The sequence below is a fragment of the Myxocyprinus asiaticus genome, chromosome 10, assembly GCF_019703515.2.
Source record: "Myxocyprinus asiaticus isolate MX2 ecotype Aquarium Trade chromosome 10, UBuf_Myxa_2, whole genome shotgun sequence".
Classification (NCBI taxonomy): Eukaryota; Metazoa; Chordata; class Actinopteri; order Cypriniformes; family Catostomidae; genus Myxocyprinus; species Myxocyprinus asiaticus.
In genome coordinates, this window is record NC_059353.1 from 37,326,022 (window position 1) to 37,339,923 (window position 13,902).

At 37.1% G+C, this 13,902-nt stretch overlaps 1 protein-coding gene across 1 annotated transcript; it reads left to right on the forward strand.

The window, feature by feature from the left end:
• The first annotated feature begins 1,888 nt into the window (after positions 1-1,888).
• LOC127447086 (leucine-zipper-like transcriptional regulator 1 homolog) lies at positions 1,889-10,438 on the forward strand. The gene is made up of 8 exons (XM_051708609.1): positions 1,889-2,018; positions 4,873-5,065; positions 5,234-5,316; positions 5,587-5,665; positions 5,817-5,863; positions 5,940-6,060; positions 6,251-6,431; positions 7,553-10,438. The coding sequence occupies exons 2-8, from the start codon at positions 4,903-4,905 to the stop codon at positions 8,142-8,144; spliced, it is 1,266 nt and encodes a 421-aa protein (XP_051564569.1). The 5' UTR covers positions 1,889-2,018; positions 4,873-4,902; the 3' UTR covers positions 8,145-10,438.
• The last annotated feature ends 3,464 nt before the right edge of the window (positions 10,439-13,902 follow it).

Consider the following 13,902-nt stretch of genomic DNA (forward strand, 5'->3'; position numbering starts at 1 on the left):
GATTTAATGTTATATATATATATATATATATATATATATATATATATATATATATATTACCTCTACAAAGAAACACTTTTTTTTAACTTTTAAACTGTATGAAATGTGATATTGATTGCTTCATGTTTTATTTTTTTATTTTTTGTATTTGTATTTTTAATATGTCTAGTTGTGTTGCAATCATCCAGTTAAAGAAACTTTTTTTTTTTTTTTTTTTTTTAATGTTAAAGAAATAAAAGTCAGATGGTAACTGCTGCACATATACACAGATGAGCCAAAACATTATGACCACTCACAGGTGAATTGTTATGGCCAGACTACTGGGTCAGAGCATCTGTGAAACCTACCAACAGTGGTCCGAGGAGGGACAAACCAGGTGACAGGGTATTGGGTGCCCAAGGCTCATCGATACGCGAGGGCAACAAAGGCTATACCGTCTGGTCTGAACTGACAGAAGGTCTACTATGGCACAAGTCACAGAAAATTTTAATGATGGTTATGGATGGAATGTGTCACAACAATGGGCATGCGAGTGTCGCCTGGTCCGATGAGTCTCATTTTCTTTTACATCACGTGTGCACCATTTACCTGGGGAAGTAATGGCACCAGTATGCACTGTAGGAAGACAAAAAGCCAGTGGAGGGAGTGTGATGCTCTGGGCAATGTTCTGTCAGGAAACCCTGGGTCCGGCCATTCATGTGGATGTCAGTTTGACACGTGTTACCTACCTAAACATCATTGCAGACCAGGTACACCCCTTCATGGCAGTGGTATTCCAGGATGGCAGTGGCCTCTTTCAGCAGGATAATGCACCCTGCCACACTGCACACATTGCTTGGGAATGGTTTGAGGAACATGATGAAGATTTCAAGGTGTTGCCCTGGCCTCCAAATTCCTTAGATCTTAATCCGATTGAGCATCTGTGGCAGCTCCACCTCACAATTTATAGGACTTGAAGGATCTGCTGCTAATGTCTTGGTGCCAGGTACCACAGGACACCTTCATGGGTCTTGCAGAGTCCATGCCTTTGCAAGTTGGTGCCATTTTGGTGGCACATAGAGCACAAACAGCATATTAGGCAGGTTTTCATAATGTTTTGGCTCATCATTGTATTGTACTGCATATTTTCTAACCAGTGTCTGTGCTTCATTAAGTATTTTATGCTCTATGTTAAAATGACCTTACCCTCAACCTGATCTAAAAAACACCCTATAGTGGGGCTATTTGGGCTTATTCATGGGAACTGAGGAATTAAATAACATTACGCCCCATATTTTATAGTTGTAAAGGTTTTTTTTTTTTTTTTTTTTTTACTTCAGTTTCATTAGAGACTCATAGAGAAGGGTTAATGTACAATAACAGTACTCTGTTATAACTGTTATTCCAGTGCTCTGAAAAACAAAGGCTATACATACATCTTACAACAAAAATAATGTGGCGGTATGGTAACATGGTCCAGGCCTAATGCCATTGTATAGACGGTAAATGTTTACAATAGTAATATGCCATTGATATTAACATTGATATTACTACAATGTACCTACTTCCAAAATACCAGCAAGTACCAAATAAATAAATACATTAAAAAAAAAGGAAAAGAAAGAAAGAAAAAGAGAAAAGAAATATCTTGATATCGTACTTTTTAGAACTTTTTTTTATAAGCGAATTTAATTTGTCATCCTTTTTGTTTTTTCGGCAATTCTGCATGTCCTCACATTTGAACTCTGATGATGATAATAATAATAATAATAATAATAATAATAATAATAATAATAATAATTTTGTGTGCAATAAATGTTAGAGTTCTGCATCCGCGAGTTTTATAAAAAAAAAAAAAAAATATTAACAAAAAAAGGTGGGAGTGTTTTGTGCTCATAATGATGCTGTAAGAGACTCGTGAACATAAGCAGTAGTGATTCTTCGCCCCTCCCTCTCAAATAGTGGAAGTGATACTTCGAAATCATCTGTTATCATTTTAATGAAGATAAAGGGAGGTAGGAAATTCGCAGATTTGAGCGGTAAGGGATTTTAATGCCACTCACTTATAGCGTAGTCTAAATTTTTATGTTAAAGACAGCTAAAAAGGGCTAATGCAGTGCTTCATTCGAGGACCTCTATCCACATATTTTGCTTCATATAGTGCGGCAGTTTGTCCAGTGGTCATGTGACGCGTTCATGACTTTTTCAAATAACAATCGCATATAAGCTTCTTATATTCGTAAACGATCCATTACCACCGTAAAGGGATTAGGTAACATTGTTTCTTAGTTACACATATATGCCCATAACAAATGCGAAAGATATTTAGTAGATGAATAACAGGCAAAGATCCGCACTGGGCATACATGTCAAGAAAGAGTCTACGATTTAGTAAACTAAACATAAAAATAAGCGTGCATTGGCAAAAGGTTTGGTGGTTATATGTTCAAAACGTTGTTAAATACAAGGCTAAGTACTATGCCTTTTAAGTGAAGCCCCCGCAAAACGTATATTTTAAGGGGCCGTTCACACCGAATGCGTCATCCTATTTGTGTCTGTCCGCGCTGTTTTTCAATTGTTTTCCTAGACGGTCGTTTTTGACCGTTGAGCCAAGCCTCGCAGTTTTTTCAGCGTCTCGCGCAGGAGCACCGAGTTTTTTACACGCCGGCACCTGTCAAGTTAAAAAGAACTATTAAAACGCGTCCTCATACACCTACGGTATGCTGGATTAATGGCGCTGCGTCTAAATTGTTTTTAGCGTATTGGTATTTTCGGTGTGAACGGCCCCTGAATGAGTACCTTGCTGAATAGAAGTATGTTGAACTTGTGTGTAGTGATGGAAGACATCTTATTTAAAATTGTCAGCAGGGACTTAAAGCTAAAAAAGAAAATGCATTTCGTTTCGTTCTGAGCAGAAACTGTATTATTTATTTTTTCCTTCGGTTCCAGGGTTCTGCTGCCTCTTTTCCAATTGGTAACTGGTTAGAACGAAATTAAAGAACAGTAAATAATGTTTTTTTTATTATTATTATTTATTTATTTATTTATTTTTTAAATGACAGTACTCTGTGCTAAGGGTGATGTACCAGTTGCAGTGTTACCAGATCTCTCAAGAAAAAAAAAGGGACCTGTTTTGGACCAAAATAAGGGAACTGCCTCAACCAAAATAAGTGATAATAAGCAATTAATATATATATATATATATATATATATATATATATATTTCCATGTGGGGAATTATCAGCTTAGAAATCATAACAAGCAAAGTAACCTATATAAATAAAGTATTTTCAATAAATGTATTCTTAAAGTTAAATATTCCCAAAATATGTAAAATATTTCAAAATCTGGCCATCTAAAATCAATTAATAGCCAAAAAATCTCTCTCCCTTGCATGCATGCACACACTGCTTGTGTGTGTTCGGACTAAATGTCCTCTTATCTGCTTCTCGGTCAGAACCCGGCAGCATCAAATCTGTATCAGTGCATAACTTATTTATTTATTTTACTTTTTTATTTGTATTTATCCCCTTTTCTCCCAATTTGGAATCCCCAGTTCCCACTTCTTAGTAGGTCCTCGTGGTGGCGGTTACTCACCTCAATCCGGGTGGCGGAGGACAAGTCTCAGTTGCCTCCGCTTCTGAGACCGTTAATCCGCGCATCTTATCACGTGGCTCGTTGTGCATGACACCGTGGAGACTCCGCGTGTGGAGGCTCATGCTGCTCTCCACGATCCACGCACAACTTACCACGCGCCCCATTGAGGGCGAGAACCACTAATCGCGAACACGAGGAGGTTACCCCATGTGACTCTACCCTCCCTAGCAACCGGGCCAATTTGGTTGCTTAGGAGACCTGGCTGGAGTCACTCAGCACACCCTGGATTCGAACTCACGACTCCAGGGGTGGTAGTCAGCGTCAATGCATCATTTCTAACAATAATTTAGCAAAGACCTGGAAACAACTGAGAAATGTACTTATTCACCTCAATATTTTTCCTTGTATCTGGATTAATCATGCATGTACAGTACACGTAGTAATTATATATAGTTGTCTAAAAGGTCTTAAGCATGTCACAGAAAGCTACATCCAGAATGTGCATTAAGGCAAAGAAATGTGTGATGAAGCAGTTAATTCAGAATCAAATCATGTTCAACTAAAAAGAGAAAAGCCTCCTTTTTCTTTTTTTTTTTCTTTTTTGATAACTGGAAGTAATGTAATTAGAAAAATGTACTGTAATAAACCATTTCAACTTTGGTTTCATGGAAAAAAATAATCAGAATGAAATTAACTGGTTATTAACTGGTTACCAAAATGTAAAAATAACATTTTCATTTTGTAACAGTTGAAAGGGGTTTCATTCTTTTTTTCGGGTACGTTCTGCATTAAAATGTTTTTGGTTTTGGTTTTTATTCCTTGGAACGTTTTCAGCCCCTGATTTTCAGACCTGCTTAAAACTTATAATACTTTGTGTTTATGCAACAAAAAAATGAGTGTGTCTGAAGTATTCAGACATAGTTTTACAGATATTATGCTTTTTCATCTTTGGAATGTTTCACTTTGCTTAAGAAGCTCTCATGGTGTCTTCTTCCTATAATAGTATTTCATACGTTAACATTTCTATAATGTTGTGTTCCTTTTATAACTGTACTGTTGCATGTTGACATTGTATCCTTAATATATTTTTTATCCTGTTAATATATGCGCTGCCCAAAGCCATGTTGCTTACTAGTGTTTTCTGGTCACTTATTTGCTTAACAGTTATCTAATGTTTTACCAAACTACATAATAAAAATTCCATTCTTTGTCCTATCATGTTGTACTGTTTCTGTGCGATCCAGGAAATGTTGACTTCATTAGTGGTCCCTGTGTATTTCATGCTTTCTTCACAAGGTTAATCCATGAGACCCTCAGAGCCCAAGCATGAGCCAGGGGAGCAGTGCTTGTTTGTGGATCCCAGTGTCTCAGCACTGCCCTGCACCATGTGATCGTTTCAAGCATGCTTCTTGTGCCCACAGAGAACATGTGTACTTACTAGGAGGCAGAGAAAAATGCTCACTGAGAGATTTCTGGAAATATAATGTGGGTAAGTCATTGTTATTTATCTGTGGCTGCTCGGTGTTTCTGACCCTTGCTTGTTACTGTGGTATACTGTATGGTGGTGTATTGCTGATTCAGTCAGTATTGCCTGCAGTACTGATTGATGTGGTGGTCTGACATGGCTTATTCGGTGTTTATTTTTTTATTTTTTTAGTATGTAATGAATGGGTCGAAATTTCCTGTAATAGTGAAGAGGCACCTGACGAACTGGAGGAGCACACCATGGTAGCATATCAGGTAACTAGATCTACATTTCCTTAAGGAAATACTGATGCTTGGAAAGCAGAAAAGAGTAGTGTTAACATTTAGATAAGCTTAGATTTTAGGCTTTGGTTCTGCATAAATGAAATGCTGCATTAGAGCTGATTTGCTGTTATCATGACACTCAGCATGTGTCTGATTTTCAGTCAGCAGCACAACAAAAACATTGTTCTCACTGACTATTTTACTGATCATTTTATGATTTATAAATGGTTTATAATATCTTACGATTATATGTTTTCTCAGGAATTTCTCTATGTCTTTGGAGGAATGCAAGATTCGGCATATACTAACTCAAAAATACCTCTTTGGGTGTTTGATACAGGTAATTTTCAATTCAGTGCATATAAACTGTAGCAGTGAGATGTGTAAGCAGTGTATTATGTTAAAAAAATTACAATGTCTTCCATGTTAGGACAACATTGTTGTAATATGCCATTTTGCTGTACACCTCTTTAATTTTATATTGTTTGCAGTTAAAGAGCTCTGGATTAACTGGAAAACAGGGAGTGAAACTGTACAGGTAAATATTTACAGAAACCTACACTCCTACAGGTGAAACACTTCTAAGGCTTTTATAATAGTAGACTGTTTTGTAGGAAGTGACACCAGGAAACAGAAAGGGGCACAGTGCAGTCACCTTTGGGTCATCTATGTATGTTTACGGTGGATACATTGATATAAGAGGATCGACAGAGGAATTCTGGAAATTTGATTTCGGTGAGTGCCATCACATGATATTTATGATCTTTGGTAAGTCAGCGTCTACTGAAAACATAAATGTAAAACTTTATCTGTTCTTATAGCACCTTGTTTAAGTTGAATAGTACAAAGTACATGTCTGTTATGAAGACATAATTTACATACAGCCAAATCACTTTCTCAAATAAGGATATTTTCTATATGTTAGATTCCAGGGTGTGGTCGCTACTAAGCAGTGTTCAAGGTGGTCCTGGTCCCAGACATTGTCACTCAGCTATGACGCACCAGGACTGTATTTACCTCTATGGTGGCCTTCAGGGCCTGAGAGAAAAGAGGGACCTGTGGAGATGGAGTTCTACCAGTCAAAACTGGAGCTGCATCAAGTTCCAGTGAGTGTCTTTTTTAATATCCATCCATCCATCTGATATTTATCTGCCAATTATTGACCAAATTAAAACCATCTGCATATTGGTAATACGCATAAAAATGCAGATATGAAAGACCAGTGGTTCATTTAGAATCAATTAGTCTCACACTTTGTAAAAACTCTGTGGATTCAAATGCACAATCCAGAAATAATAATAGCCACACTTTGAAGTGTTGGCACACCTAAGAACATGTCATATTTATTTTTTATTCTGTCTCGTTCTCACATTAATGTGGAAAAAACACCATGAATAGATGTGATATTTTTGAAAGCGGCACTTGCCTATAGGCTACATGATGAGGGAAACCATCCAAAACGTTTTAAAACCAGCAGACTTTGACTTCTGAGTTTTGGGTATGATATCCATTAACGCTGCGTGATTGATTGATAAAGACTGAAATTGTAATATGGATTTGTGTGTTTACTGTAAGGTTTAGTAAAAGGCTGAGTTTTAAACTACAAAAACAGAAATGCAAAAATGTTTTTCATATCAATCAGCATGATATCATATTAAGTCATATTTCATTTTTTGGATCTTTTTTATTTGTTTATCTTGCATGTGTCTTTCACTGTGTAGCTCTTTAAAATTTTGGCCTGTCATGTGTTCAACAGATTCAATGCATAATATAAATTATTTATTGTTAGAACGTTGAAAAAAAGCTTTTGTACCTCTTTGTACATATTTTAAGCATTCCTAAGTAAAACAGTGATCTGAATAAATAAGGAAAGTTCAAATATTGGTATCGTTATTGCCCTATAGTTGTTGTTTTTTTTTTGTTTGTTTTTTGTTAAAATCTTTATCAGTAAAAGAAAAAAGAAAGAAAATATATATATATATATATATATATATATATATATATATATATATATATATATATATATACATGTATATATGTGTGTGTGTGTGTGTGTGTACAGTATGTATATGTCTGTCTATCTAAGCAATAGATAGATCTAATCCAAACAAATCTTTCTGTTTCTATGTTATACTTACATCTCCTCTATTTTTTTATTTTATTATTATTATTATTTTATTTTTTTTATTGCATTTTCTAATACATTTCTATATTCTGTACTGTGCAGTTCAGGTCCATCCAAGCTGGTTGGCCATTCTGCTGTGTTATATAAAGATAGCATGCTCATCTTTGGTGGAGGAGAAACCCAGAGTTCCCCTCAGAACAGCTTATGGAGTTTCAACCTGAAAACAAATACCTGGAAGAAGCTGCCATTGTTGCCTAGATCTACTTCTCCGTGCCGTATCTATCACTGCAGCATTGGCTTAGGCCTCAGTTTTCAACCTACAGCCCCAAACATCAACTGCAGGGAAATACCCAACTCTCACAACATCAGTAACAAGCTAAGGCCCTTTAAGAACAAGTGCTTACCATCCCACTCCACGTTGCAAGAGAACTGCATTGAGCTCCAGACGCTCCGAGCGGACAATAGGACATTTTTACCAGATTTTACTATTGCACTGAAAGAATCAAAGACTACGGGGAGCTGTCTCACCTTTGAGAACCAGGAGGCTGTTAGTGAGAACCGGAATAATGGTGACCTGACAGAGGAAACTGAGGACACCATGTTTCTCCATATGCCTGACTTGCTTTTAGTCTTGGGAGGTAAACCTCTACAAGGACAGCATGTTATTTCAGTGTGGCATATGACAGTGGCATGAATATGAAAGAATGGAGCTTTTGTTATTTTCAGAGCATCATATCTCAATCTCTGTGAGAAATGAAAGGCCTTCACAACAATACCCACATCCTGTGGCAGAATGGTGTCATTAAAGTTGAATTCAGCTTTGTGCAAACTCTATGTCTCTACTCAGTGTCTGTAATTACTAATGCTATTACCATTCAACTTTTCGTTTGCATCTGTTCTTGTTGCATTCCCAAATTTAAAGGCTTATAACTCACAAAAAACAAAACAAAAAAAAACAAACAGGAGGGTCAAATGATTGGTATCATTGTAAAGAAAACTTTTCCCAATTTTTTATGTTATAGATTATGATACATTCTGTGACTCTAAGCCTAAGAAACTACTGAAAATCACCAAAAAATTAGCCAAAAATTTTCTTATTTGAAATTATACATCTCTGGGTATAAATAAGGTGGCTCTGAAAAACTGCTTTTGTTTTGTTCCCAATCATGTCAACTGTATCTGAGGAACAAATTGTGTTGATACGACAAAGCAATCAAAAGTTATAGCATTACAAAAAATAATTTTTCATTGTGTCCAAAAGCCTCTCCAAACAAATAAAACATAATAATTGTACATAAGAACTAATTATTCATGCTTTCACGCTTTGTGTGGATTATATGAATGATTTATGCATTAGATTACCTTGTGTGTGGGCTCGTTTGAAAGATAATCACCTCCTCTAAGTAATGGTATGTGATATTTTATGTTCCGCTTAGATTTTTGAAGTTGTAAGTGAAAACGTGGCAAATAAGCAACACCAACATAACTGTCAAAGACATATACTTACCAGTACTCATTATATTTTTGTCTGTAAGTAAATCAAATAGGCTGTTTGTATTCTACTCTTTGAGAGCTTTCCAACAACATGTGACACATGGCTATTTGATCAGTTTGATGTTTTCACTGATTGGAATAAAATGTACGGTGCAAATTGTTTTTATAAATGATTAAAACGGAAAACCTCTGATCTGTCTGAAAATTTCAAAGCACTTTTTTAATTTTGGTCATAATGCCTACATGCATCGGAAAGTAGAGCTTCTAAGCTTTCAAACGATACCTATTTTATGTTGGTTAAGACTCTAGTTATTAATGTTTTGATGATGTTTTTTTTTTCTCGTGGGCCCATCCAAGCTTAAAGGGTTAACATAAAAATAATGTAAAAATGCTGCAGTAAAAAAAACATTTATTGGTTTACAGGTAGTTACCTTAACATATACAGTAAAAATTATAATATATTTAATACTTTTACAGTAAAATAATGTAAAACAAAAAAATTTTTAGATGTAAAAGTACCACATAATTAATGGTCAAAATGTATGTCTAGCAAGAGTGCATGTACTTTTACGTTAAACTATTGTTAAAATTACGGTGAACAAAAATAACTGGGCATTCTGAAGAGTCCCTGTGTGAGCCAACACTTTTTATTATATTTCATGGAAATTTATATGTTTCTTCTTACTTTTTGATATAAGTTATGTACATTGGGGTGTTCTGTGTTATATTTTATTTAGTTAAGTTAATGTTTATTACATAATTTTAGTGTCACGTGTTACCCTCATGGTGTTTTGTGTTTTGTGCTGTGTTTCAACGTGTATTAATTACTGCTCCTAGAAGGGTCACGCTTGATGAACTTTGTCATCATGTGGCCTTCTGTTGTTACTATGGTGATTAACAATACAAATAAATAAAAAAATAAAAAAAATCTAATGAAGTGTAAAATAGATATTTGTAGTCAGAAGGATGATATATTAAGTTTATAACATTTAATAATATAAACTGTAGTGAACTGTACATTTACGGTATTTTAATGTAGATTTGTTTTCCCAACATGCTTTGCATGAGACTCAATGGGGAGAGTAAATGTTGAAATTAAGAGCTATTTTATGTGTTTTTTGTGCAAGTGATTTGTAAGTATTTAATGTTCTGTTATGTTGAGATTTAGAGGAGTTTCTGTAATGTTTGAGATTTGGGGGTTACCACTGTGGTGAAAAGTCAGGCTTGTGCTTAATAGCTCCTGCAATGTAAAGTTTCTAAATCTTAAAGTAGTAAGTCGAAATGATTTTAAAATGCATAGTGGAGTAAAATTACTTTAAAAAAAAAAAAAGTGTTAAAAAAATAGAAATGTATTTGTTGGCAAGGCACAGTAATTACAGTAAAAACATGTTTTGTTTTTATGAATGGTCTAACAATGTTATTTCTGTCACAAACTGCCTTTTGTTTTCCCCTTATTCAGGGACTTCTCCCAGGCCTCCTGACCCTGTCCCAGCCCTGGGGGGGGGGGGGGGGGGGGCCTCCTGACCCTGTCCCAGCCCTGGGGGGGGGGGGGGGGGTTCTGTCACAAACTGCCCTTTGTTTTCCCTTTATTCATGGACTTCACTTCCCAGGATGCACCTTTGTTGATTACCCTCACCTGCCCTCCATCTTCCACAGCTGTTCCCTGTTCCAACATTATCCTTCTGTGTATTTATACCCTCTGGTTTCCTTCCCTCATCATCAGTTCTTGTTAGTTTGTTTGTTAACTTGTTAATTTAAATGTTACATTCACATTTACCTGCAAACTGTGGTATGTCATTTGATTTTCCCTTTTTCTCAAGTGTTTTATTTTCATGTTATGTCTTCTGAGTTACATTAATAAAAATAGTCTGCGTTTGGATCCACACTATCCCGTCTCGTCTCTCCCATCAATGTTACAGAAGAACCGACCTCAAAAGATGGATCTAGCGGAACAACTGGAGCAACTTACCCAAAAGTCACTACTGCGTGAGGTTCTGGAGCTTGGCCTTTCAAGTGCGCTGGGAAGAGAGAATCCTCCGGACCATGTTCTGGTTAGGATTGAATGAACCGGTGAGGGAGATGGTCCCTTTGGACTGTGACAGTCTGCCCCTTGGTGAATTCATTGCTAACATCGTAATGGCTGGTCTTCTGCATTCTACTCCAGCAGCCAACCCTCTTGCACAGCCTTCCACGGCTCCTTCCGCCAGGCCATCCACGCCTGCCATGGCCAACGAGCTAGTTCTTGAAGCCTTACCCATCCCAGAGCTAGCGTTGCAAGCCTCGCCTTTCCCAGAGCCAGCATTGCAAGCCTCGCCCATCCCAGAGCCAGTCCTAGAGGAATTTTCAGGGGAGGGGGGCACTATGGCTCCAGTGGTCTCCGAGCTCCCTTCAGCAGAGACCACTTTCTCCACAGCCTCTGTGATCCTGGAGACTTCCTTCGAGCCTCCCACGGCTCCACCCTTTGAGCCTCCCACTGCTTCTGAGTCTCCCACAGCTGTGCTCACGGCCGTCCGGAAGCGGAAGAGGAGAAGAAGGCCTCCTACTCCCCAGTCATTGCCCGTGCTCATGACCACGGAGGTCGTTCCCCAGTCACTGCCAGTGCTCACGGCCACGGAGGTCGTTCCCCAGTCACTGCCAGTGCTCACGGCCACGGAGGTCGTTCCCCAGTCACTGCCAGTGCTCACGACCACGGAGGTTGTTCCCCAGTCACTGCCAGTGCTCACGACCACGGAGGTCGTTCCCCAGTCCCTGCCAGTGCTCACGGCAACGGAGGTCATTCCCCAGTCGCTGCCAGTGCTCACGACCAAGGAGGTCATTCCCCAGTCACTGCCAATGCTCACGACCACGGAGGCCATTTCCCAGTCGCTACCAGCACTCCTGACCAGCACTGAGTCTTCCACGGCTCCGCCCTCCCAGAGACTCCTCCTCCAGCGGCTTCACCCGCTCCACCTACGACTCCTCCTCCTGAGTCTCTATACCCTGATTCCCCTGCAGCTCTGCCCGCTTCATCCTCTGGATCCTCCTCCTGGAATTAAATTCCCTGCTCCCTACACACTATTTGAAATTACAATTTAAACATGTTATTTCAGTTTATGGTTGAAAAACCTATTTAATTTCGCAGGCTAAACATATTACAGTTTTTTTGAATTGCTAAAACACTAAACCTCATTCTCTGAACCAGATGCTCAGTTGCCTAAATCCATTTGTCGAATCAATCACTCTTTTGGCAAAACTTGAAACACATTCTCACTCACTAAAATTTCGCACTGTGATGCACTTATGGACAGCAAAAGTTAAACACAACTACAAAACAATTGTCATTGTATACACACAATGACTCAAAATTGTTCACACTTGTTTCTAATGATGTGATAAAATCAATTGTACAAAATACACTAAGCACGAAGACTTGATGCTGAGGCAGAATAAAAAAAATAATATCTGATTGCTTAGGCACGATCTTTGAAACTGTTGGCTATTTTTTGCAAAACTACACACTAACCACAAAACCTTACACCAAACCAGCAAAACATTATACATCTCTTGCAAAAGCAAACGATTCTTGCAAAACTCTTCAAACTCTTTTGAAAAACAGTTTTTGCATCAATACAGTACACACAAACCATCATTTGAATAAGCACATGAAGCGCCAACTACGCACTGAAAAACACTTGTGGCTTTTGCTTTTACTAGGGCATTGCAGTTTGCAATAAATTTCTGTCATACATGTAGTACACACACATACACACAGGCATCCAAATGTATAAAGTATGGATGTGTATTCTGAACATAACACACTATCAATACAAATAAGAGAAAAAGTTATTTACTGTATTTGTTTTCTCAATGTTCTAACACTTCTCAAACAACAAAAGTGCAGTGGAAGAAAACAAAAACATTTGTGCTAGGAAAAAAAAAAATAAACAGAAAAAAATTACATCTCGCCTTCTTTGTCGGTCTGGCCATAAGACTGTGACCTATTTATAGTACTCAAGCTCTAATTTGTAAGTGAACTCATTATCTAAAAGTGTTTTCACATGTGTCAATGGGCAATTGGATGCTGTGTTCTCCATCTTCTGATGTAGTGTCTAATGAATGCTCTGTAGTGTTTATATATTGACTGGCTGTGTGTGTCATCTGAAAGCATTGTTTGATTTTGAGGCGATTGTTTGATTTTGCCAGAAGAGTCAGGGGTATTGTGAATGTAGTTTGAAAATTCGGTTTTGTGTTTAAAGTTGAGAAAATGGGTGAGGGTTTCAAGAAATGTGTCTTAGCAATTGTGAAAAACTGTAATTTACTTCATGGTCTAAAACTATTATTTCAGTTTATGGTAAACATTTGGCACGCTGTGTTACCAGGGTTGGGGAGTAATGGAATACATGTAATGGGAATACGTATTTAAAATACAAAATATAAGTATAAATATAAGTAACTGTATTCCACTACAGTTACAATTTAAATCATTGGTATTTAGAATACAGTTACATTCAAAAAGTATTTAGATTACTGAAGAGATTACTTTGCATTTTATTGTCATTTGTTTCATTTAATATTTAGTCCTTTCAGATGGAAAAATGTATGCATATAAATTATGCGATCCAAAGTGCATCTGAACAGCGGTGAAACACTTTCTTATGATGTGTTACATTCATACGAGCAGACAGAGAATTAAGTTTGAAGTTTGGAGCAGAAGAAATAGAAATAAGCCTTGTGTAAATTGTCAGCTTTACACTAAGCTAAAATGCTATTTCTAGCCATTTTACATGCACATCTTACCAGGCACGATCATATTTTTTTTCATCAAGAAAATTCACGTTGGATCATAATTTCTTTTTTTCTAGTAAGACCTTCGATATTAGGGCAAAAATCATATTCTTGATAATTTTTGTATTGTTTTCCTGTAAAAATATTAAAAAATCCTTAAAACAAGATCAATTAGATTGATCTTGTTTTAGAAA